This window comes from Empidonax traillii, unplaced genomic scaffold, assembly GCF_003031625.1.
Source record: "Empidonax traillii isolate 1590-97213 ecotype Southwest subspecies unplaced genomic scaffold, ASM303162v1 scaffold136:size1122602, whole genome shotgun sequence".
NCBI lineage: Eukaryota > Metazoa > Chordata > Aves > Passeriformes > Tyrannidae > Empidonax > Empidonax traillii.
This window is the reverse complement of record NW_020955329.1, coordinates 99,177-124,829: the sequence shown is the minus strand read 5'-3', so window position 1 is coordinate 124,829 and position 25,653 is coordinate 99,177. Positions and strand designations below refer to the sequence as shown.

Below are 25,653 nucleotides of genomic sequence, written 5' to 3'. Positions count from 1 at the left end.
GAGGTTGAAAAATAACCACCCAAGTTTGTTCAATAGGACAATGTGCTCACTGTCTGCATGGCATTTTAGTGATGGCATTCCAACAGGAGTGGTGACATCTGATAGAAGATGAAAAGCTTCGGTCAGCCTTCAAAGAGTCTGAACTCCCAGAAAATATAAACTTACAAAACAATCTTACTTAAATCTCTCTTGCAACAGAAAGGGTGCTACAGAAATTTCCTGGTTAACAAATGTTTAAATTTACACATATTTTAATACTTAATGGTGCTGCTCACATTCACTAAAAACTTCACAGTAAGCTGCAGAATGTTATCTGCTTTACAAAGGGTCCATTTTAATTCTTTCCATACTATTTTCCATTGTATGAATGGAAAATAAATGAAGTTAGTCTTAAAAAAAAAAAAATGAGAACTACATTATCATTTAGTGTTATGATTTACCACCTGATTTTCCCTCTTCAGCAGAGGTTTAATTTAGTTTCATTTACCTCACGTGCTTTGAAATATCCCAGAGCCGCAAAGCTCCAGTTGCAATAAAAATATTTCTGCAGCATAATGTAATAAAAAATGTGACATAAAAAATTAAATAGGTATCTGCATCTTTTTTTGGATGTGTAGGCAAAGGGGTTTCTTGCTAGCACCTCCCAGTAGAATAACCCTTCTTATTTTTATTCTGGAAAACACTTTGGCATTGAGCAGTTTTACCTGGTTTCGTAGAATCATACAATGCTTTAGGTTGAAAGGGGCCACAAAGACCAGCTAGTTCCAACCCCACTGCCATGGGCAGGGAGACATTTCACTGGACCAGGTTGCTCAGAGCCCCATTCAATGGGCATCCACAGCTTCTCTGGATAATCTGTTTCAGTGCCTCACCACCTTCACAGTGAGGAATTTCCTCCTATTACCCAATCTAAACTCACCCTCTGTCAGTTGAAAGCCATTATGCCATGTTCTATCACTGTATATCCTCGTGAACAATCCCTCTCCAGCTTTCTCAGACCCCCTTTAGGTACTGGAAGTTGGTTTGAGGTCTCCCCAGAGCCTTCTCTTCTCCAGGCTGAACAGCTTCAACTCTCAGCCTGTCTTCACAGCAGAGATACTCCAGGCCTCTGATTATCTTAGTGGCCCTCTCCTTGGACCTGCTCCAACAGGTTCACATCCTTCTTACATTGGTAGGCCCAGACTTGGATGCAGCACTCTAGGGGGAGGTCTCATGAGAGCAAAATAGAAGGAGAGAATCCCCTCTCTCGACCTGCTGGCCTCCATTCCCCAGCACTACTCTCTGGCTGAGCTGAGACAGGCTGCCAGCTGCTTTGTCAGGCAAATGTTCGTTCTCTCTAAAATCTGTGCTGCAATACCCTGCATAAATAAGGGAAATTGTACTGGACTGTGGAAACTGAGAAGCATACAACCACATGCTTTGTGTATATTTATGTTAAAGTTCAACTTTGGATCATTGACCCAGGTGATCAGCTCCCAGGCACACCTGCAGTGCACAGACCAACATGTTGGAATAGGTTTGAAGCCTCTGGCGTGTCGAAAACAGTGAAAGCTTTACCTTCATTACTGAGTTGGCATCACCCAAGATTTCATACCATAGCCACCCTGCAAGCTGCAGCACATTTGGCTAACTGTTGATTTATTTATGTAGCAGTTGATGGTTTAATAGTACTTAATTAAGCTCAGCACAGTTAAAACCAGCTAGGCTTTGGCAGCCTGTTCCTGTCAATGTATACTGAATTCTGCATCATGGACAGGGGAAACAGGACAACAAAATGAAAATTCTCCCACTTGCACCACCCCCTGGTACTTGGCAATAGGAAACCACCAAATGCTGCTGCCCAGTCTGAACTGTCTGTACTAGAAAAAAAAATTTCATGTTACACACCCTTACCATATTTTTTAAAAATCTGTAATGAAGCACAGCTATATGTACGGATGTGCGTATTCACACATACGTGCTATAATACATATAAATACAGGTGTGAATATATATACATATATCTATATATATATAAATTTACACACATATTTGGCTGTTCTCTCACAAGAACAAAACTGTCTCTGTTCCTGAAAGTAATTATTTAATCCCAGACAAAGAGCTTCCTGCAAGATGATCAGACATAGTAGCCTTCAATACTTTTGAACTGCTCTTGCCAGAACAAGCTTGAATCCCTTTTACATATTGGGTTAAGTAAGAAATTTGTTGACATTGTTTTGAACAATAAAAAAATTGTTGCAAGAAGCTACGTGTGTTCCTGGTGGATCTGTAAGCTCTTTGGGAACAATTTTCACATTTTTTCCAGCAAAGTTGGAGTGCCTTGTCCCAGATTCTAATGCTACCCTGGGGGGATTAAGCTGTTCAGAGTTTGCATCAAGTTCTGCACAGATCCCAGGGAAAACATACTCGCTCATCCTGGCTGCAAATTTTTAGGTGAGAGGTTGAGCTGCTGCTCTGTGCTGTCCATGGGCCAGCAGAACCACACAGTTTTGCAAGGAGACAGCACACTATCATTTTTAGGGATGAGACGAGATGTTTTCCTGAACTAGTACAGGAGATGCCACAATTCTTCGATTCAGGGTTCTCCATGAAGATATGATGAGCACACTGATGCAAAAAAAAACCATGCAGCCCAAAGTCCTCACATTGATGTATTTACTAAACTCTTTTGCGATATAGTGACATAGTACTTTCAGAGGTCTTGATCAGACTGTTTTTAAACCATCTGGTTTGAACCACACGCTGGCATCAAAGGAGCTAAACAACAAGCTTCCCTGCAGTTATAAACACCTACTAGACAATTTGTAAGCTTCTAAGTTGATATCTGACAGAGCACTTGCGCATATGCCAATTTAAAGTACACAAAAAGTCCCTCCGGCTTACATCTGTGAAGACGAGGGAGGATAACAACAGTCAACTTATGAAAATATGTGAAAGAAGATCACTCTCTGGAAATGCATACATACTAAATATTGTGAACTTGTTATGGATACTTCAACTCAACAAATCCTCCAATACAGTGGCCAAAGAAAGCTCTTGCAAATGTGAATCTGAATCGACTTAGACATAGAATCAGATGATTTGAGAACTGATGGAAAAGCTATAAAACACTGTCGAACCCAGCAGATGCCAAAGGGCAGGTAACAGCTCCTGCCAGTTGATCTCTTTACCAGCATCTCACACCTGGGGATTGTTTTAACCTTTTACATTTTCACTTGTTCCTGATGTACATTTATATAATTTGGCTCAGGTAGAGGAGTCTGTTTCTTAAATCTTGGGAAATCAAGCCAGCAGACATCACACGGGAGGGCTCCAGGTGGTCCTGGATGTTGAGAGTTCCTTTGACAGGTTCACATATCTGCCAGAAGTGAGGATGTTCTGCCCAGTTAGTAAGAACTGACTAAAAGTAGAAAGTGGAGCAGGCTCTTGCAACCCCTCCATAAAAACAGTGAAGAGTAAGGCAGCAGTGAAGGTCCCTTCAGCATTCCCAAATCCTCCCAAAGCAGCCACAGCACTCATCCTTCATCCCCATTAGTGGCATTTCCACCGGCACCACTCATGCAGCCAACACAGTTCCACTCACTATCAACACCTTCCCGTGCATTTACAAGGAATGAGTGGGTGGGTGAAATAGCAGGGTTGTCCCCTACAGTTTAGAATAGGAAGTAGCTGGCAAATAAGCATGGATGAGTAATTCAACAGTTTTTTTTTTTTTTTTTTAATGGAAAACACTGGATCTGCAATAATTAAATTTTCTGTATTTTGAGTATTATAACAGATAATGAAACAATGCAAACATTTTAAAATGCCGGAATGGTGCAAAATTAATTCTGTGATAATACAAAGCAAATGTTGGCAACCAGCAGCATTTTAAAAGGAACAATAAGAAACATCAGGTAAAGCATTAATTTATATAGCATGGTAGAAATGCAACTGCTGTACAGGCTTTACTATGTTGTAGGACAAGTAAAGAATCAATTACATGAACTGATGTAATTACATCAATGACATCAATTACATAAACTAATCCAGTGAATTTGAAAATTAGCCTTATACACCAATTTCCGGGCAGAAGGTAAATATAATTTGATTTCTTGCATCTTGCTCAAAGTTTTGTGATATTTGTCTCGGCTTACATATTCTTGTATTATGTATGAGAAAATGACATGTTGAAGCTCCCACTTCCTTTTAAACACTTGCACCATGAAATTTAAGCTATGTTAGCAGTCACCATTCAAAAAACCCTGTAACAAAACAAAACAAAACAAAAAACAAAACAGAAGTTGCCATAGTAGTAGGGCAAAATCCTGCTTTGAAAAAGGAGGCAAACAAAAATACAGATATGGCAATATAAACATTAAAAATTTGCAAAAGGCACATAAAGTTCTATTGTATCAATTCCTTTAGGAAAAACAGATTTGCAAATTTATATCCAAAACAAGTGTTAAACTCCAGGTAACATCATAATGTTCCCTTTAAAACAGTGATAGTGGGGCAGCTACTAGATATATGTGTTTATATTTGTAACTGCACCTTAGAGTAGGTTATTGAAGATGCAGTCATGGTGATAAAATTAAGCAAAGGGTAGCTACATATTCTGTATGGACTCCTGAAGAATGGCTTGTCAATTAAACTTAATACAATTCTTTTACAGAGCAGTTTCATTTCTGAAAATTCATCAAAAATTACAACAGAATTAATGAAGCTTTAATCAAATATGGCCTTCAGATTATTCCCCTAAGAATGAAATTATTTTTTATTTTCTTAGCATTTGACTTGACAAGGAAAACTTACTTAGGAATGTTTTACTGATGAAACAAAGTTGCCCAGACATTATAGCAAAGAATTAGATATTATATCTTTACAAACCAGACTTGAAACACCAATATAACTTGGAAGAATGATTAACTGTGTAAGCAGGACAGATATAATGTGATTCAAAACCACTCAGTTTTTCATGAAGAAACAGTCACCAATGACAAACAAAGCTAATTACACAAAGCTCGGAGATCCTCAAGTATGTTACTGCCCTTTTGGGAACCTGAATGAAGAAAAACATAGAAAAAGTTTAAATCATAGAAGAAACCAGAAGACAACTCAAAACTGTATGGCTAATATGCAGGGAATAAAAAGTTTCTGTAGTTCCACATCTGTATTTGCATTCTGCTTGCAAAGACTGGATTTAGGGCATCCAAACTAAATGTATGCATTTTTAATACAGAACAAAAGAGAATTCTCCCCTTGATAAATCTATGGTACTATACATAGCTTTATCATTCCTCTTACATCTGGGTTTTTAAATTTAAATCTCTCAAAATATTACGGTCATTTGTGGTGCTGGAAGAAGGAACTTAAATGCCAGAAGTCTTTCTTAACCAGCTGAGGTCAGGTAGCCAAACCACATTCTTAACTCTCTAAGAAAGGAAGAGACAGAATCTTAAGAAACTATTATTTAGCATTTATAAATGGTTAACCAAGAAGCAAATTAGATTACCCCTAACCTGGAAAAATCCTGCAGCAGTAAAAAATGGACAGGATAACAGAAATAATGCTATGATAGCACCTTTTTTTTTGGAGTATGTGTCGAGTACTTAGGTACCAACAAACTACTAATGAAAACAGCTCAATGGTTATTTCTGCTACTAGATTTGACTAGAAAATTTTCTCCCATCATAAAAGAAACTGCTTTTTCATTGAAAGATGGAGCATTTTCAGAATCTTTTTTCAATGAAGTCCCACGTACTTTCACTATGTACAAAAGGTATTGTTTTAGCCTACTCTTTCACATCAAGAATGCATTTGAAAGATGTCTTTGTTGAAATATCTGTATAGTGCCCTTCAAATTATAAGATAAATTCCTAAATGTTGGCTTGGGGAATACACCTTGTAGAAGAAATAGTCCAATAGATCTCAGGCCAAAACTGCTGAGAATTTTTCTGTAATTCTAGTTGTGTGGATCTCCAGCCTTCATCTTGTGTTCATACAATATTCTTACAGTAATGGCAGCAAATATTTTCAGGTGAAATACTACTATTACTACTATATGTGATGAATTTGCATTTTCTCATTTGCTAAATGAAATTTGGCAATGAAAACCAAAGGTCAGTATCTCACTACAACAAAGAAGCAGAACAACAGGAAGAGTTCTGCAGATCAGTGGAAAAGGCTTGGGACCTTGAGTGCTACTATTTTTAATGTGTCTCTTCTTGCATTAATATTTGTGGTGATGCAAACCCTTCTTCTAAAAAATTTTTCTGTACTGATATATACTGTCCTTTGGAAGCTCTGCTCTTATGACTGGTCTTGGAAGTCAAACTTCCCTTTCACAGTAGTTTTTGACCTTGAAAATGATGGGACAACTTTCATGAATAAAGGAGTAAGCATGGAGACTTTTTAAAAAATCTGACTGCAGCTAGAAAACAACTTAAAAAGAATCTATAAGCTTTTCTGCAAGCTCTGTTATCATGCAGATCTTTATTCACACTGCATAGTCTTACTCCTGTGGCTGATTTGAGCTTCAGATTTAGACCACTTACCTGTACCAGTTTACATATGTGTTAAATGTCAAAACTCCTGTTAAATTCAATGGAAATCCAGACAACTTACCCAACAGACTCTACAGAACTCACTCAGCAGCAGATACCCTGCCCCTACTCCACAGCCTGGATACTTCAACAGCCTTAGAGGTTCTAATGGCCCAACCTGGATGTCTTGAAAGAAAACAGCGTACCCAGCATAGTCCAGGCCCCTAAATATACTTTATATCTGATTACTCCTTTTATGGCAAAGAAAAGCCTGAGTCGGTCCCCAGAGAGTGGGGGATTGTCTATATGTGGGTAAAACCAGAATGAATGAGAATGATTTAGTATTAGAATTAAATGTTCAGCTTCTTAAAATGTCAAATACTTTGCTCACATCGCCTTATTAACACACTCCAGAAAGAAAAAAAAAAAAAAAATTAGGATTATGCTGTGATTTCCTGGGTAAGTCATGAGGCTGTGCAACCTGACATATCAGTCATAAAAACTGACCCTTGCTGCAAGGTAATAGTAAAAATGATTTTGTTGTCATGAATTATAGAACCAAGACCTTTCTGCTGACTACATCATGGAATTCCATTGTAAGGCCTTCTCACCCATAAATCTTAGTACACAGTAAATCTGAAATCTTACAAGTAATTCTCAAGCGTTCAAATGAAAACATGCACTCTGAAAACATGCGCAGTAATACAAAGTAGAGGAATTCAGAGCGAAGCTTTTCAGAATCAAATATATAGGCACCCGTCCAACAGCAGAAGTTATTTTAGCTCTAGTTTTCTTTTTAAATCAACACCAGTGAAGAACTCCCGTCAGAGGGATTTTTAGAAATCATATTTTAAACCCTTTACAAAAGACACTGTTTCCTCTTGAGGGTTTAAGCATCACCTACCATGATCAAATTGACCCTGCAGCATTTAACTCATAAATAAATAAAAAAAAAAATCAGAGTAAAAAATAGTAAAGTTCAGACCATTTGCAGAGACACCGTTTCTGTTCATCAGTCCTCAGTGAAAGTCACAGACTTTGGACCTACAGATATCTATTCTGATTCCTAAAACAGATCACCTCTGAAGAAGGACATGTCTGAACTACCTAGCTTGAAGCAGGAGAGGTGAAATGCAAGACCCAGGAGTAGAATATGCTGAATACTGAAGTATAACAGCCATAGATGGAAAGCTTCCATCCATACAACGGACTTTCTTTAGGAAGAGCAGACAACTGATCTATATGTTCACTGGAGGAAATATATCCATGTAAAGAAAGGAAGGACATTTGTTGAAGCCAAAAGTCAGATTAAAAGATGCACAGGTTATATTTTGCGTCTTTATTGTTCTGTTTTTCTATTTGCTTTGTATAATGTACATTTTTGTGCTATTGTGTCTGTGTGACCATCTTGCTTACATCAATATTTTCTTCTGAATAAATATACTTCTATTTATTTCTGAAACAGTTAACCGCATAGGCTACTCCTTCCTGCATGTTTTACTATTGAGAACTTGTGATAGGCATTTGAGCATTAAAACTGGTGTGATTTTTATGCTACATATGTCCTTAATATTCAAAGGAACATTCAAAACTCAGGCTTGTTCTATCTATCAAGACTACTGTCAACAACCACTCATGATGTAGGCTGAAATATCGCATCACAAAACTAAATTTATTCAGTTTGTATGACAGACAGTTTAGTCCTTTGATTAGATCTCAGCACCACAAAAGCATTTAGCCACCCCATTTCATGTAACGATATCAAATAATACACACAGCTTCACTTGAACGGTTTATGGTTTCAACTGCAGCTCAGATTCAAACAAAAGTCTGAAGTACAAAAAACAGGTTTATTTTAGTCTGAGAGAAAATAAGCCAATCAAAATACAAATTTAATCCATACGCTAAGTACTAGTACTTTTTTTAACATTGTTTGTTTCACAAAAAAATAGCAAAGCTTTATTTGTTAGTGTCCAACGAAACCCAGCTTCTGTTACCTCGTTGTTTTGCTCTAGAAGCCACTTCTTTAATAAAGTGATTCCTCTGTAGATAGCTAATATCATCATCATGATCCAAAAGAGTAGGAACTATTACTGACATGTGATACTATTTTAATAAAAGAAAAATATTTAAAATTTGTAGTAAGCATACCCAGAGTTTTCTCTCAGTACTCCAGAACATCCTAAGTAGAAGGTTTACTTCTTTTGACTTTCCTTAATTTCGAATAACCTTCTTCTTTCTGCTCACAACCAAATAAAAAAAAAGAGGCAAAAATCAGTAAACAAAGTAGTAATACTAAGCTAACAGTTCAACTAAAAAAGCTGTTTCTGAGTGAAATGCTTAGTTGAATGCAAAGTAATTAATAAAATTTCTATTTTCCAATATAAATATAATTTGAAGTATGTTTATATGTACAGTGATTAAATAATTAAGACCAGAGCTACTTGGAAAATGCCCTTTTACATGCCGGCAACCATGACTTTCAAAATCAACTTCTTGTTGTCCAAGCTTGAGATAATGACTAAGGCTCACTCTTCAGAGAAGCGTTTAGAAGTGTCCCCAGTTAGTGCCATTGTAGTTTAATCTGGAGAGACGAGGAATCAGACTGATGAGCACCAGAGAGTCCATCCCTATCCCAGTGAACAGACAAGTCCCTCTCCTATTCCTGAGACTCCATGTGAAATTTCCCTAGAGCTGTGCCTCCACCTCACTTGAGTCCAGCAGCGGCAGTACTGCTCTGACAGTGTGGCAGCGAGAACTTGCTGTGTCCTCACACTTTCCAAAATTAGCTTGAAGGGCTCAGGCAGGTACCTGTGCTACTCACAGCCTGCCTAGAGAGTGAGGAATGCATGAGGCACTTGTGACTCTGGACTAGGACAGGACAATGCTGAAGTCCTTTGCCTGCCACTGGGAATGACCCAGACACAGTAGGGCTTGTGAGAATGGAACTGCTTCTGCAACTTGGGCAGACCAGACAAATCAGAGAACTTGTAGCTTGTCTGGCAGCACTGTTGGAACGGGGAAAGAGCACTGTCCTTTGTATTGCGGTGGAAGTTTCCCTTCAGTACTCAGACCCCTGGGGTTGTTATTCTTATGACCACACTTATTTTTAGTTGCTTCTTTTCTTCTCTTTGTGAGACCGACTTTACTGCTATAGCACTGTAGTGCTGGGCCTGTAACCAGTGACTCAGTTGTGGCCCCGTGGAAGGGCCTTTCCCAGCTGCAGCTGGATGGGGCCAGCTCAGAGCAGCTGGGCTGGCGCTTCCCACATCAACTCCTCTCTTCCCTGCTGTAGCTTGAGCTCCAGGGTATGACTGTGTTCCTGCAGCAGGCCCCTGGGGTTGCTGTACTGCCCTTTTCTGAACTGCACTGAAAGCACAGAGTGTGTTCTTTTAAATACAGCTAAAACTTCCAGGATTGTCTTGTATTTGGCTTTAAAAGCTGAACAGAACAAAAAGTAGTTTCTACAGAACGTTGCTGAATTCAAGCCCTTCAGATGAGAGACTTACAGAGCCACTGGCAATGCCCACAGTTATACTGGCATTATATGGCATCATGCTTTCTGTAGAATCAGAAAATCTGCTTCAGAAACAGTAACACCATTAAACATTTTAGTAGTATCTTTTTCTGGAGACAAACATTTTAAATGAAGGCCTGAAGTAACAGTGTCATAACCAATTGTTAATGTTAGTTTTATCCTGGTTATGGTTAGTTTTATTCAGAACTGGCTCAAAAAGATTTTTTTAGTTTGCCTGTTTTACCTGGAACATGCTAAGATGACAAAAATTTAGATTCCCTTTTTACCTCTTAAATTAGGTCCTTCTGGACTGGATCAATGGGTATTTGTGTGTGGAGTTTTTACCTGTCTTCTTCTGGCACAACCTTTCTTTGCAGATGCTTCCATATTGCTGTCCTTGACTGACAAAGTCAGTTCTGAGGTCAGTGTTTCACATGTTAGATACTTGTTCCCCGTAATTATCTGAAAGGATGCAAGTTTATACCTTCATTAGCAAAAAAAAACAAAAACAAAACAAAAACAAAAACAAAACAAAACAAAACAAAAAACAAACAAACAAACAAAAACAAACAAACAAAAAAAAACCAACCAAAACTGAGTTTTCTAATTGTTAAAAATACCTACCTTTTCAAAAGGTGCCCTTATAACACGAAGTTGAGTTAACCTACCAAATTACATGTTATGGATAAAAAAAGAGATAAGCACAGGATATTTCATCCACGTGCCCAATACATGGGATATCATCCTCATAAAAACTGTACTGCAATTCAGCTCAGCTATTTATTTCATTGAAATGCAGAGAGAATCATAGAACAGTTAGGTTGTAAAGTGCCTCTAGCTGTCATGTAATCATAACTTTCACTCAAAATAGAGCTAACTTAAAAAATAGATCACCTTGCTTTGGGCCTATTCAGTAAAGTTTTGAGAATCTGAAAGGCTAACAACCCCAAAAACTCCTCTGTGCAACTTGTTCTATTACTTGACCATTCTCACTCCAAAAATATTTCTCTAATGTCCAGCAGGATTTTTTTCCTGTTGCAACTTGTGCTTTTCGTGAAACTGTAATTAAATTTCTGTTTGCAAAACTTCCATTTTTGTCTAACACCACAATGCCTTACACACAGCTGCTGTCAGCATCACACAACTGAAGTCTGAGAGGAAGGAATTATTTAATAATATGATTTCATATGAAGACAGACTGAACACTAAACAATTTTACCATGTTAACCTCACACAGATCTTGATAAACTGATAAACTGTCATAAACAAAGAAAACCAAATTATCCCACCTTAAAAGTCCCTCATAGTAGAAGTGTGTCTCACATAACACAGTAAATCATCTTCCCCTTCAGAAAAAAAAAAACACCAGTGGCTGAAGGCATTAAGTTAGTAGAAATTTAGAAAACCATATTGAGAATGATGGCAGAACATGATGAAAGTCATGCTCTTTATTGCTTAACGCTGTTTTTGAATATACTGAATTTGTGAGAAGCAGTAAGAATGAGCCCTGTTATTTACTGTACCTGTTCGAAGTTAGATTTGTAATGATGACTGGTTGTCTTAGCGACATAGTCCTTAGAATGGCATAATGCTTTATTTTCTTCACTTTTGGAGATGCAGACTATATCTTTGAAGACAGATTCATGAATATTTAATCCCACTCCTTTATTTGATCTCTTTCTTTGTTGCAGTGATAAACTGGAATTTGTAATTTCATTGTCTAATTTACAAATCTGCGAATGCACTTCCTCTGACTGGTGTTGTTCCTTAAGAACTTGCGGGGTATTTTGACTTGCAAACTTTTTTCCCCTTCTTGCACTGGAAGTAGGAGATTCATGTGCATTCAGACTCAGATTGGGGTTGGATTTCTGAAGCACTGGCCCATTCTTAAGAAAGAAGGGAGAATTTGCCTTTTTATGATTGACTTCACTTGGATTCCCACCTGAAGCTGAGTTTTCAGAAAAATTAGAATTAGTAATTTGTCCACCAGACTCTGTTCTCCATCGAAATATGGGTGCACCATGTTTTGTGCCGGTTTTTGTTTTCATTGCCTGAAATACGCTGCTGTCAGTAGGATTTTTGACTGGCAGATTTTGAACTTGTTTGAAAACCTGAGTTATGCTGGACTTGTGGACAGTCAGCACAGAAGATGAAACACCTGTAACTTTAATTGGTCTTTCAGCATTTTCCCTTTTCATCCTATCTGTTTGATTTGTGGCCTTCCCATTCATTTGCATCAACTTTCCTTTGAAAATTGGTATAATTTTGCTGACTTTGGGGGGAAGGAACTCAGAGGCTGAGTTTACAGGTATTCCTAAAGATTTCGCAGCTGGTGACTCCGTTACTCCTGGTATTTGGTTGTTATTAATTGATTTCTCTGTTGCTTCAGTGCTAACCTCTCCTGTGCCTTTGCCGCTACTCGAAATACTGCGGGTTCCTGGCTCTTTGATCAAACGCTCCATCCAGTGGCTGTTTTCCGTACTGCACGGTGAAGGAATTCTAGGCAAAGTCGGTTTCCTTGGTGGAGGAGCCTGCGTTAGAGATACTACACAAACCATCTCACCATCCAATTTCATATGCTTAGATTTTATTTCCTGCAATAAAACAAGAGTTGCTAAACTGAATGAACTGGATTAAAAAAGTCTGATAGTGCCAGCTAATGCATCACGGTATGATACCAACCTAATACACATCACAATATATAAGCATATATATAAGCACACATTCTCCTGTTTTGAATCAGAATTACTATATTTTTTAAGAACATTTAGTTTTCAATACAAATTAAGGGTTTTTTTCATCTCCTACAGTTCTTCGTTTATAAACTATGCTGGAATCTCATATTTATCAGAAGGAAAGACTTAAATTTAAACAGTCATTATCTTGGTTTAGTGCTTTCCAACTGGATAATGTCTACCCCTTTTGAGGTGGTCTGCACAGGGTCTGATTGGCAGGGCTCCTCGTCTCTTAAGACTTCTAAGAGCATCTGTATTCTGAGCAAAAGACAGTTTGGATGTCTATAAAAACTGCAGATGACACAGAGGAGCCATTCTGGCTTTGATCACTGAAGACACATAAACAGAAAGTGCTTTCTGAAAGAGGATTACAGCATTTTAGAACCTCTGCAACTTCTGTCACTATTCTTTGTTCAGAATTAATTACTTCATTTCTTCTTTCACTGCTACCAAAGAAATTTGAGTCTCAGCCTTTGTCACAATCTCAAATTAAGAGAGTTTTGATTACTTACCTCCTTTCCATCACCAGACATTGAGCAAATCTCACAGCTTGGTTTTAAATGCTTAAGTTCACAGAACTTATTTTTAAAAAATATTATTGTTATATTATTATTAAATGGTATATTATATATTATATAATTATATAATACGCTATGCACTATACAATTATATATCATATTATATATATCATTATTATATATACAATTATATATATATAATATACCAATAATAATAACAACAACAATAATAGTACTACTACTACTACTACTAGCATAACGAATGGTTGGTGTTGGAAGGAACCTGATAGGTCATCTAGTTCCAGCTCCCCCACCATGGGCAGGGACACCTTTCACTAGAGCAGGCTGATCAAATCCCCATCCAGCCCCCCCTTGAACACTTCCAGGGATGGGGCATCCACAACTTCTCTGGACAACCTGTGCCAGCGCCTCACCACCCTCACAGTAAAGAATTTCTTTTTAATATCTAATCTAGATCTACCCTCTGTGAATTTAAAGCCATTCCTCATTGTTCTGTCACTACAGGCTGTTGTAATAGTAATAATAGTAATAGTAGTAGCAATAATAACAATAATGTAATTGTTATTATTGTTATGGAAGAGACCTGAGAAAGTTCTGGATATCCAACTGTTAAAAAAGTACCTACAGAATTACAAATACTGATAACACCAAGCCAAATTTTTTCCTGTATTTGTGATATGAATAATAACATAACAATGGCAAATAATGTAATTTTTACTTCCGCATTTAATTAAATATTACAAGATTGATAGTTATTTGTTGTGAAAAGCATAGTTGTGTGCTCTTACTATGCTCTGAATATGATGAAGACCACTTCATACCATGAAAAAGAACACGTCATTGATATGTTTATTAAAAAGCCTTACACCCACCGGAGCCCTGGAGAGTTCTTGTGTAGCATAAAGTGCTTTACTTGTCATCTTCACTGGGAATCCACATAGTTGTGTAAGACTGCTCTTCATGTCAGAAACAAAAGAGTTCACTACACTTTCTGCATCTGTTCTGGGGAAATACTGCACTGGCTGACTTCGAACGCAACTTAAAGGATACCTGAGTAAGTGTTAAGGGATACATAACAAGTTTCTTTATGTTTCCATAATTGCTAATCATCTTTGTTCAGAAGAAAGCATGAAAAGGTCTAAAGCTTTTTTAAAAAGGTGAACAAAAGCATTTAGTTTCTTACAGGACTGAAGCTTATAAAGTTACAGGACTTCAGAGTGATTGTACCATACTAACCTAAAGTAGCAAAGTACTCAATATAAGTAATTCCAAGTCTAGTCTTTCCTGGCAGGAAAATTCTCTTTAAATCAAATCTTTGTTGGTCACGTTTTTACAGGACTTTAACTCTTTGTTTTACATCACCATGATCATGTCTACAGAAGCTGTGAAACAAATGGCTCTATTTGACTAAGTATTATTCAATACTAGGACAGAGACTTGACTAAATATTTTGTTTCAATTTGTCTAGTGAAACAATTCTCTACTGGCTTCCATAGAAGTATGAAAGAAGAAAATGTGGTGCACTCAAAAATGAAAAGCAGAGCTTTGCTAGAAATGCAGTAGAGGAATTGTAACAAATACATTCTGAAAGGATACGTGAAGAACCTTTCCCCTATTGGTTTGAAGTAAACACTCAAGTATATTTTTGTCTCTTCAAGATCCTCAGGAAGAATATATCCATACTTTAAAAAAACCAGACATAATTGTGTATTACAAATAGAAACTCAATAGGCACAGAAAAGGGAGGGGAAAATGAAAACTGTATGTGTTTCTTACCAAACTCTTCCAGTGCACCTGAAATTCTTTATATGAACGGAAAGGAGATTCTGGAGGAATTATATGGCTGATGTTTATGATCTGACCCATTTTCATGCTGTGCACAGGTACAGAAGGGATGCTTAGATCAGTGTTTAAAAAAATCCAGCCAAAAATATACTGGTCTTTTGGAAAAAAAAAAAATTTGGCATTCAAAGTATTTACAGATTATTTTTCTTTTGAGGACATTTAGCTCATAAGTTTATGATACAACAATAGCAATACTTTCTGAAGTGTGGAAAAGAACTTGGCATCTACAAGTCCAGTTTATCTTGTCCGTAATACTCACTACCAGTGAATGTAGAGAAAAAACAAATATATCATTACTTCTCATATTTTTATGACAAAAAAGCATAGGTAAAAATAGTTTGTAGCAAAGATGGAAACATTTTTCTTTAAATTAACACTTTCTGCTAAAATTATATTTGAGAAAAAATGATGCTTTTGCATACCACAGAAGTAGAACAAAATTGAAATAATACTTAAATGGGTAATTTATGATTCATTGGTTAATTTTTCTCATTTTCCATAACATTGAGATAATAAAAGAAAAAATAAAGATTTGTGAATGTAAAACAGACTGCAAAACAGAAGTGTTCTTATCAGTTGTATCAAATTCACAGTTTGCAGAGCAAGCATTCCAGGAAATGTTTATTTCTGCTGAAATGTAAGCACATTCCTACCTTGGCAAAACATAGCACCAGTTACTTAATATGGAATGTTGGTGAATAACTGTATTTTCATTGCTGCCAAACAGCTTTACAGTGTTTTCTGAAATATCAAAATCTCCCAGCTTAAAACAGAAAAAAAAAAGGTTATTTTGAAATATTTCTACAGTCGTCCAAAACTAAAATTTTCAAAAGTAATTGTGTATCACAATACACTGAAGCTTAATACATTATTTTTCTTTTATCAGCTCTCACAAACTGATTATTTTAGAAGTTATTCCTGTTATCAAATTGCGCATTATCTTACTTTAGAGCTCACACTTCCACAAGCTATACAAGTACAAGGTTTAAAGTTTATTTAAATCAGTGATATTTAAACTTTATTTGAAATGTTTTCATAAGTAAGAGTACAGGAATTTCTCAAACTCAGAGCTGTCTCATGCACATTTTTTAAAATGCAAATCAGGAAGCCATGTTTGACATTCTAGTAACTGTGTATGTCACTTTGCCTAGTCAAGTGCAAATATCCAAGCAACAGAATTAATGCCACATGCAGTTTCATGCTCTCTGAGTAATCAAAAAACACCACACAGTTTTACAATGTCAAAATTTGACTCTACAGGACAACCAAAGACTGAGATTTGAGAAACATTTTATCTTTCTGTGGTCTACCAGGGTTTGCATTTATTCACGGACAGGAAAATCTGGACATTTCTGTTTTAGAAAAGTATTGAAAGGATCAAACTGATAATGAAGCCAGATCATGATCACATCCATCATTAGTCTGTGTCGTTTGGGAATTGGATTCCTATAGAGAGGTTTAATGTTTATGCTGTCCCAAGCATATCTCAGAAGAAATCCTATTCTTCTATTCTAAGAAAGAATTTTAGGAAAAACTATAAAGCCTGACAAATATGACTTTGGTGCATGTATGGGCATATGCACCAAAGGTGACACACATGGGTGTCACAATGGACGGTAAGTTTTCAACCTCAACCATGATTTCTTAAATAATTTATTAATTATGCTTACAAGCAGCATAGTCCTGGCTGCTCCAGTATTTTGGAGGCTGCAAAGAATATGAAGCAGATTCCATAATTATCATATACAGAGAATTTAAACATGGTGCTGACAACTCACCTGTAGCTTCAATGTTGTTACTCAAAAACTGTCTACGTATTACAGTGAGCCTGAAAGCTTTCTAGAAAACACTGCTAGAAGGAAATCTAGAATCACAAAGACACTCCGCTTTTTTGAAAGGTACTTCTGGAATCTCAATTTTATAATGTTTGCTGGAATTTATCAATACAGATATGATATGGATTTTGTGTTCTTATAGAAAGTGCAGATAGTTGATGACTATGATTAATGTCTTAGTGCAATCAGAAATAATCACTTCTATCCCTGTCATGCTAATTGGAAGTCACCTAACAGAAGAGAGAGATGAATAAGACAAACACATTCACAGAAAATACAACTGGCTTATACCTCAGGGGGTGGCAACCGTATAGAGCAAGCTTCCACACTGATGCAAAGCTGTCTCTCTGACACACTGAGATCTACAACTAAAATTATAAAAAAAAGCACAAAGCCTTGTTTTGAATTACAGTTCATCTGTTAGGCAGAAAGCTAACCTAGATGTTTATTTAAGGCAATTGTTAGTCAAAATGCTGCATTTGAAAATCAAAAGGTTAGACTTTCTCAGCATGGAAATTAAAATTAAGAGCATTTTAACTATGAAAAGTAAAAATAATAATGAATTGCTATCATATAGTATATCTCCCTAGAAACTCAAGGCTGGCTGTGCAACTGGATTCTTCATACCCATATCTTTCAATAGGAAAGACTATATGAGCAAGGCATGCATTTACTGGCACATCTCCAGAACGTCCACCCAGCTTTGAGTTCCTCAACATATGTCCCTGTTATAAATTTAAGCTCCAATATCCTCAAATGTAGTCTTGAACTTTTAGACTGGAATAAAAATATTACTTTGTAATTTTTACAGTAGCTAAACAGCACGCTTTGCGACTTCACTTTTGTGAACAACGAACATAGTGCTGACTGACAGTCACTATAGCTCATTTTCCTGTCTATTATTATGGAACTTTCACATCACTTCCAAGACTCACCATTTGAGGCAAGTGCATTTATTCGCAGTAATCAAAACTTTAAACAGGCAAATTTCAATCTATGGCTGTAGCTTTTAAATTACCTTTTTTGGGGGTAATTTTTCAAAGGTTCAGTTGAGCTAACAACTATTACAGGCAGAGCATCAAAGTGTATTTTGACAGAAGTGATTTCAAAATGAGAACCAAAGACACAAATGCCAAGACTGTGGCAGTGGGAAAGTTCTTAGTTGTACCTTGCTCTCTCAAGTTTGCCGTTAACAGAATTTGTACTTACCAACAGCATTTTGCTTTCCTGAATGAGACAGAAAGTCTTTCCCTTAACAAATAAAATAGATAGAAATTATTTTCTAAACTATATGTCTCAAGTCTTTACGAAAAAAAAAAAAGCAAGAATCACACAGATTTGTTTGTGTACGTCAGGAATGCTGAAAGGTGTGTTCTTTTAAGGAGAGAACTCCCCTCCTCTATCAATTAACTTTTCACTGATTTATGAACATCTTATATAAAAAAGAAAGATGTGTAAAAGTATATTGCTGGACAGCAATTTATACATCCCTTTTTCCTCCCGATAAGGAGCAACTATTTTTAAGTGACATAGGAACATAGAACTTTTTTTAACTGACTAACAGTTAATACATTTCTCAGAATCTAAAGCAAATCTGTATAGTATTACTACATATTTTACCAAATATGTTTTGCCCAGCTTTGGCAACATAAAGGATTAGACAAGCTGCGTGTATCAGGGTCACATTGCTGTTGGTGGATGCCTTTGTTGCAATCAGCTTTGTATCAGCTACCATCTAGCCCTCTACTCCTGGCTGCTACTCCTGAATCAGTTGATTTCATTCTGAGAGCCACATATTTTGAAGATACTAAGAACAGGACACTGTTATTATTGTGGCTGGAAAAAAGATAACACCATATACACTTTTCTCAGTGTACATTTGAAATTATGTATACAATTGCTCTACTTATTACCAGCACACCACAGTATCTGAAGAACATGTGCCACTGCTAAAGCATGAATCTGAAAAACAGGCCCAATTTTTTGGAAGAAATTCACTGTCCAACAATATTTGGCTTGGAAATTATTAATCTGGTACATTGCATTCAGTCGAAATAATTATTTGGTCTATTTACAAAGTTAAGGAAGAAGATGAAAAAGTGAATTGTATGTCCGTTCATGTCCGTTCCATTTATTAACGTGAATCATTGAACTTAGATAAAGGAACAATAAAGATGCAATTAAAGAAAAAATATAGGAAAAAGGGACAAAAGAATTTATCACATTGAATTAAATAATTATGGAAATTAAATTATGGAAAATAAATGCAAAAATAAAGAACTGAAAACTAAATGCTTGATCCCTGAGGCAGTTGAGTCAAATACCTTGCACCAAGAGATGGCCAGCCTTGTTCCATTTGGGTGCAAGTCTGGCTGTAAGTGTATAGGAGAGACAGGTTTGGAGAATGGCTGGAGTAACTGTTTGTGGTGCTTCCAGCTAATAATAGAAGTGCAAAAAAGAAACATACATTATTAATAATTTAACAAGTTTTTTCAAAAGCCTCAGTCAAAATTTAAGCAAGTATACTGCTACTCCATCTGCTGCTCTACAGCTCCTTTAATGTTTTCACAGGGCTGATAATAGACTAGGGGAAAAGATCAGTTGAACTATCTGGAGTACTTTACTAGATATGTAACTGTTTCCAGACGATAGGCACAACATCCAAAACTGATATTACCTCTGCTGTCAAACTCAAGACCAATCACGATAGATAAATGTAGCTTTGCTCACCCAGCAGCACCCCGTGCCTGACTGCCTGTCCCGCAGACCTTTCTCTTGACCATTAGCACTGGTCAAAATACTAATTATAATGGCTTCAAAAGAATTAACTAATACATCTCCAGAGGGATGTTTCTAGTGAGATCCTGCAAGGACCTGCTTGCAGCTCATGGTTATCAACTATACTTCGTACTTCTTATCTGCTTGTGTTAGAAAACCTGATGATGACAGGTTAGCTGTACCTATCAACATAAAGCAGTTTTGTGAGACACGCATATTTAAATGGCATATGACTTATTAATCCAGAAAAGCATTTGCACTTCTTGGAACAAAGAAAAATACACCCAACTGGCAGTGCCAGTGAATCATGAGAGCTACTGGCTAGTGCATCCACACATACATTCATAAACCCCACAGATGTTGCAGTAAATCATAGAGATAATGGTCTAAAAATATATCCACTGTTAAGCTCAGGGTTTCTGTTTCTTCTCTGTGCTTTTGCTTTGTTTTCCTGTACAGGCTGAGTAAACCCAAAGGTGAATGGGGAGACAGTTCAGCTGCCTGAGCATTCCCTGCTAGGGAATATATGGGGCACTGGTGGAGGGGGTGACACCAGCAGGAGAGCTGAGGGCTTTGGCCCAAAGGGTAGGTTGCCAATGCCCCTATGCAGGATCAGGATCCCACTGCAATTGAGAAATCTAGGGAAGTTTAAGAACTTCTAAAAACTTCTGACTCTGTATACTTACTATACCCAGACTCATAAGATGCATTTTGTCTATGGGACAGACTTTTTCACCCTGAAACTTGGCTTCTGTAGTTGAAATTGCATGGCCTATGAAAAATACTCATCTCTGGCAACAGCAATTGCAGGCAAGTGTAACAGTCTCAAGAACTGTGTCATATTTCAGCACTTACAGTAGCTTCTTGTCTTTCTACATAGGCTTGAAGTATTCCTGAATTGTAAAATGATATCTAAAAATAACAAAAAGAAAAAAATAAACAAAATGTCTGGAATTAAGAGGTGCTTTACCAAATCATAAATTAAATTCTGGTACAACAGTGACTACGCCTTTGAGAAACATGTTGTAGAATAGTTAAGCAAACACTTTATCCTATATTTTAAAGGAGATAACTAAAATTAGTTCAGGTATCTGTCATAGCGTAGTTTCATTTCTAGCTGAAGATACGTTAACAAACAAGGAAAAGTCTGCTGAAAACACAATTGTGTAACTCTGCTTCTCTTCTTGCAAATTGGGTGGCATCCTACCAATTGAGTCCATTCCATTCCATAAAAAGGTTCACAATCAAAAAAGGCCATTTCAGTCAAAAAAGTAGAGGACTTAAAGCATCCTCTACATCACTAATGCACAAAAATAAAAGTTTGCTTTAAATGAAATATTTTTACTTATCCCTGATCCTCAAACAAAACATTTCCTAGAGAAACAAACATGTATGTGTAAGAATACAATTGACCCCTAGCTGTAGTTTGGTTCAGGCTGATCAAGAAGCAACAGGTCTCACATTTTTGGGATGAACTGGCAAGCTGGAAAGTCCCTGGCTCATGTACAAGGGAGGGAAGGTGTCTTGAAAAATATTTCCAAAGGTGTTTTCGAAACCCAAAAGTACAAGATAACCAAAGTAGAGAACAAGATATGAGCACTAAATCAAAGTCTTGTCTGTCTTATCTATACTACTGGCTAACAGCCAAGTAATTCATCCTTTTAATATTAGGATCAGGATGGGCCCAATTTGAGCTCTCCCTGAATGCCAGCCCGTATGACAGCTAGCCTGCATGGCAGGTGACCCTCCCCTTGAGCAGGGACCCCTCTCAGGTTTAGAGATTCCATACCTGAAACTAAGAGATCCTTCCTCACCCAAGACCAGGAGATCCCTTATCTGTGATCTGCAGTAAGTGACTGATAGCTTGCTGAATTATTACTGTGAAGCATTATTAATCCATGCAGCAACTCAGACACTATAAACATTGTGTGGTTAATTCCACTGAATGGTTGATCCTATCTGAGATTAAGATTGGATCCAGCCACACTTAGACTCCAGAAAGTTCAGAAAGCAAGGGGGTCCACTGTGGACCTACGACTCAACTGGAAGACTTGTTAGTCCTCGCACCTCTAGTCTCTCTATGAGTCATTCTAATGCAACTTTCCTTTGCATGTTTCTTCCATGTTGCAATTATTAAGGCAAACCTTGCCACCCAACTTACTGAACCTTGTCAAGCCACTGTTAAAACTTTGCTAAATTCCATCAAAGTCATCAAATTCCATCAAACTCATTGAACTCTGTCAAATTATTATTTTACCTCAGTAAAACATACTGCTGCTTCTCTCTTTCAAGTGAGGTGCATTCTGCATATCTGCAGCAGCATGTAACTACAGATAAATATTTACACAGTGATACTGACCGACATTACAACTGAAATTTGATTTAGGGTTCCAATAATAGGTGCAGAAAGGATCTCTTGATACAGGAATAGCAACTGTCTATAAAAATAAAAAGTGAGAAAAAAATTAAAAAATTGTTTTACTCACTTGATTTTCTCATCTTTAATTTATTTTCCTCACCTTCTGCAAACATAATACTTTCCACTCTTGATCACTTTCCAGTGGTTCAGTATAATAAATTGGATTAGTCCAAGTTACTCGCTCTAGAAGATCCACAGTGGTCTAAGACAAAGACTACAGGCCTTTGGCACATGAACAGAACTCTCCAAAAGCGTTACTTATGGCAGAATTTTTCATTTCTCCTCTTTTCTATTGAAGGGAATGACATAATGCTTGGTGAATGTCAGGGAGAATACCTCTGCTTTCCAAATACTCTTTTCACCGAGTCTCAAGCCACATAAAGCATTCTACTTTTGCAGGTGAACACAGATTATCTTTAACCATTTATTAATCTGAAGTATGTGGCCCTTGTTAGTTTTAGCTGATGAAACTTAAAATACAATAGAAATTTTTTTTTTCTTCCCAACACTCAGTAAGTCTCCTGCCCAAGGAAAAAGTCTCTATTTTAAATAATTTTGTATGGTTTGCCACTGAAAATAATTTTGTTTATTTTATTACAGTTAATTCTAGTACTTCTAATAAAACATTTGAATAACATCCACCAACATCTTCTGAAAATAATAGCCCACAGCATTCTTTACCTGCAAACCTTTATCTGTGTACTCCTTGTCTCAGCTTCTGGTATCTGAGATCTCAGTGTTACTGTAGCAGCACAAAGTTTTTGCAGCTCTGGCAGACTGACAAAGAACAGAGACTGGTGCCTCGTCTTATTCATGGTATATATAGTTGATAGCCCCAAGGTAGCACCTGAGTCTTAAAAAAAAAAAAAAAATTAATTAATTTTTATAAGGCAAATATTTGTTTACAGAATTTTATAAGTATATGGAATTAGGTAAATGAATAATCAATTATCTTCTGATTAAGAATAGGTATGCAACTAAAACAGCTCAATATCCTTTTGCTATATATAGTGCATTATATTTGAAAAAATCATTATTTACAGAAGCAAAAATATTCAGACTAACGGCAAGGACAAAAGAATACAGAGTACATGCATGTACAAGTATGCACCTCTGTAATTTTTGGAGCCTCCTAAAAAGCACCAAAAGGAACCATAATTTCAGACTGAGAATGTGATCCTTTGATGCAATACGAACAAATTTCATGACAGTGGGAATAATAGGAAGTTATAGCTGTTACCTGTCTTGTTGGACACCTGTTGTGTGCTTCTATGTATTGCAGCACAGGCCAAACTCAGTGTAATGTAATATTTATGACCAAAAAAAAATTTAATATTTCAGTATTTGAATAAAAAGACATCTTTTATTAATAGCACCTTTCTCAATCAAAGTGTTTCAATGAAAGACAAGCAGGTAGAAAGTCTGCTTGTTATGAAAAGCCAAGAACAAACACTGCACACCAGAAAAAGATGTTTTAAATAGCTCTTCCCCCTCCAAACCCTTAAACGCTTCTGGAAAATGGTCTCACCATTGCCTTGAAGACAGCAATAAATATTTTGATTCCAAATTTTATGTAATCACCACATATTCCCTTGAAAAGCAATTTTGTAAAGCATGATAAAAAAATTATGAACTAGAAATACATTTTGAGGACCAATGTCAAAGATAATTTCACTGTTCTGATTTTTCTTTGCTTTGCTTACACTGTAACACATTAAACCTCAGCCATATCCTAGAAAAATCACAAGAATAGTGTTTTATAACTTTAATTTAAAAGAAAACAGAATGTTTCCTTGTTTGTTACCCCTATAGGAAAACCCATTTCAGGTTTTTTCAACAAGCACGGAAAGAAGATTTTTTTTTTTAAGATGCCAGCCAAGACCATCACTTCATCAGGGAATTCCAAAAGCTACAGCTCAAGGAAAAGGACTGTTTTAAACAAATGAGAAAGAAAATCTTGCCCTTTTGCAAACCCAGAAAAGAAAGCCTGAGTCCTCTGCTTTCATAATGTTTATTGGGGATTTTTGTGGCAAAGATGTTGTAAAACACATGCTGCAATGCTACAGTGTTAGCCTGCTGTTTGAGGCAAACTCCCCTGTGGGAACCACTTGCTGTATAATGCGTAAGTTAAATCTTCCCAGACATCTTAAAAGCTAATGGGACAAAGTGCTTGCAAAAGGCTTCTGCCATCAGGAGAGAGGATAAAGAGAGAAGTACCAGTTAACACACAACTACCAGTTACGAAAGAACTACCAGTTATAAATCACGGCAAATAAACCCAACTGCCTTCTATACAAGTAAGAGAACTTTATGTGTGTGGGAGAAATTACACCTTTAGATGCCAATAATCACGACACATGAACTTGAAACCGTCACTGAGTTCCTACTAAGCTGAACAGAACATAAGTCAGAAAACGGCTATCACAGTTTTTCTGTCAGAAAAGGCAGGTAAATCACAGAGTTTGGCAGAGATATTTGCAATTTTCAGTAACATCCTGGAAGACGGAGTGAAGAGCTTCCTTATTAAAGCTGAGAATACCACCAAACTGAGAGACAGTAGCTACTCTTACTGTCAGGCTGACGGTAAAGAAGTAGAGGCAGGACCTGAGGGTGGTGGTGGGGTTCAGTGAAGAAGTATGAAGCTGTCCTGCACACACACACACACACGTACACACACAGAGGGTGCAGAACACGTCCCTAAGCAGCAGCTCTGAGTCATGCTAGGTAAATTCTATGCCACAAAAAACCCCAAACCAACCCAAATCCAACCCAGCCTGTGGTCACGTCGGAGCGTGTCCACGGGACTACTGCTATTGACTATTGCTGAACTGACAACTAACCAAGTTGTGTGTGGACGTGAGGTGGGAATGGGGGAACCCGTACTGGACCGGCATACAAAGCCATCAGACACGTCTGAGACCGGAGCTAAAGAAACATGTTTTGCCTCAGAGAAAACTGAGGGGAAGCAGGGTGCTGGGCGGGTGACAGAACCTCACCGAAAGGAGGGGAAGGCGCTGCTCCCTGAGCCCTCAGCCCAGCCGGCAGCGACGGAAGCCTCGCTCCAAGGCCCGCCGGAGAGCTCTCCCAAGGCAGGGCGAGGGGCTCCTGTGACAGCCGTGAGGTTTTGAGGAGCTGTGAGGAAGCAGCCGGGGCAGGGAGGCTCCTGGAGCCGCCTCTGTGGTGATCACCTCACGGCGCTGCGCGGGAACAGCCGCAGCCGAGCGCGGGAGCCTCCAGGCGCTCCAGCCCGCCAGGAGAGCCGGGGGCGGGGTGGGCTGCGAGGGGAACCTCCCGGCCAGCGCCTGGCGTAGTGAGACGCGGGGCAGGAGAGGGAAGGGTGCGCCCCGTGGGCACGGCAGGCTCCCGCTCGCACCTGTGGAGAGAAAACCGGCGGCAGCCGTGGTGGTCAAAGGCAGCCGTCCTCGGGCGCCGTCCCGCGGCCACAGCTTGGCTGGGCGTGA

The 25,653-nt window shown here is 37.7% G+C and overlaps 1 protein-coding gene across 8 annotated transcripts; it reads right to left on the bottom strand.

Annotated features, from left to right (window-relative positions):
- Positions 1-4,944: 4,944 nt before the first annotated feature.
- CUNH18orf63 (chromosome unknown C18orf63 homolog) lies at positions 4,945-25,595 on the bottom strand. 8 transcript variants are annotated; one of them, XM_027883892.1, is made up of 15 exons: positions 25,137-25,422; positions 22,874-23,045; positions 22,133-22,211; positions 20,629-20,685; positions 19,320-19,431; positions 18,205-18,246; positions 17,287-17,363; positions 15,814-15,923; positions 15,092-15,188; positions 14,912-14,997; positions 14,188-14,365; positions 11,565-12,635; positions 10,387-10,503; positions 8,676-8,763; positions 4,947-5,041 (listed from the first exon to the last, which is right to left on the bottom strand). In XM_027883892.1, exons 2-14 carry the CDS (start codon positions 23,005-23,007, stop codon positions 8,707-8,709), a joined length of 2,217 nt encoding a protein of 738 aa, XP_027739693.1. In that variant the 5' UTR covers positions 23,008-23,045; positions 25,137-25,422; the 3' UTR covers positions 4,947-5,041; positions 8,676-8,706. The 8 variants fall into 8 exon arrangements, with proteins under 8 accessions (XP_027739692.1, XP_027739693.1, XP_027739698.1 ...); XM_027883891.1 differs by lacking the exon at positions 8,676-8,763 and having other exon boundaries at positions 4,945-5,041; XM_027883894.1 differs by lacking the exons at positions 4,947-5,041; positions 8,676-8,763 and adding an exon at positions 9,055-9,108.
- Positions 25,596-25,653: the final 58 nt, after the last annotated feature.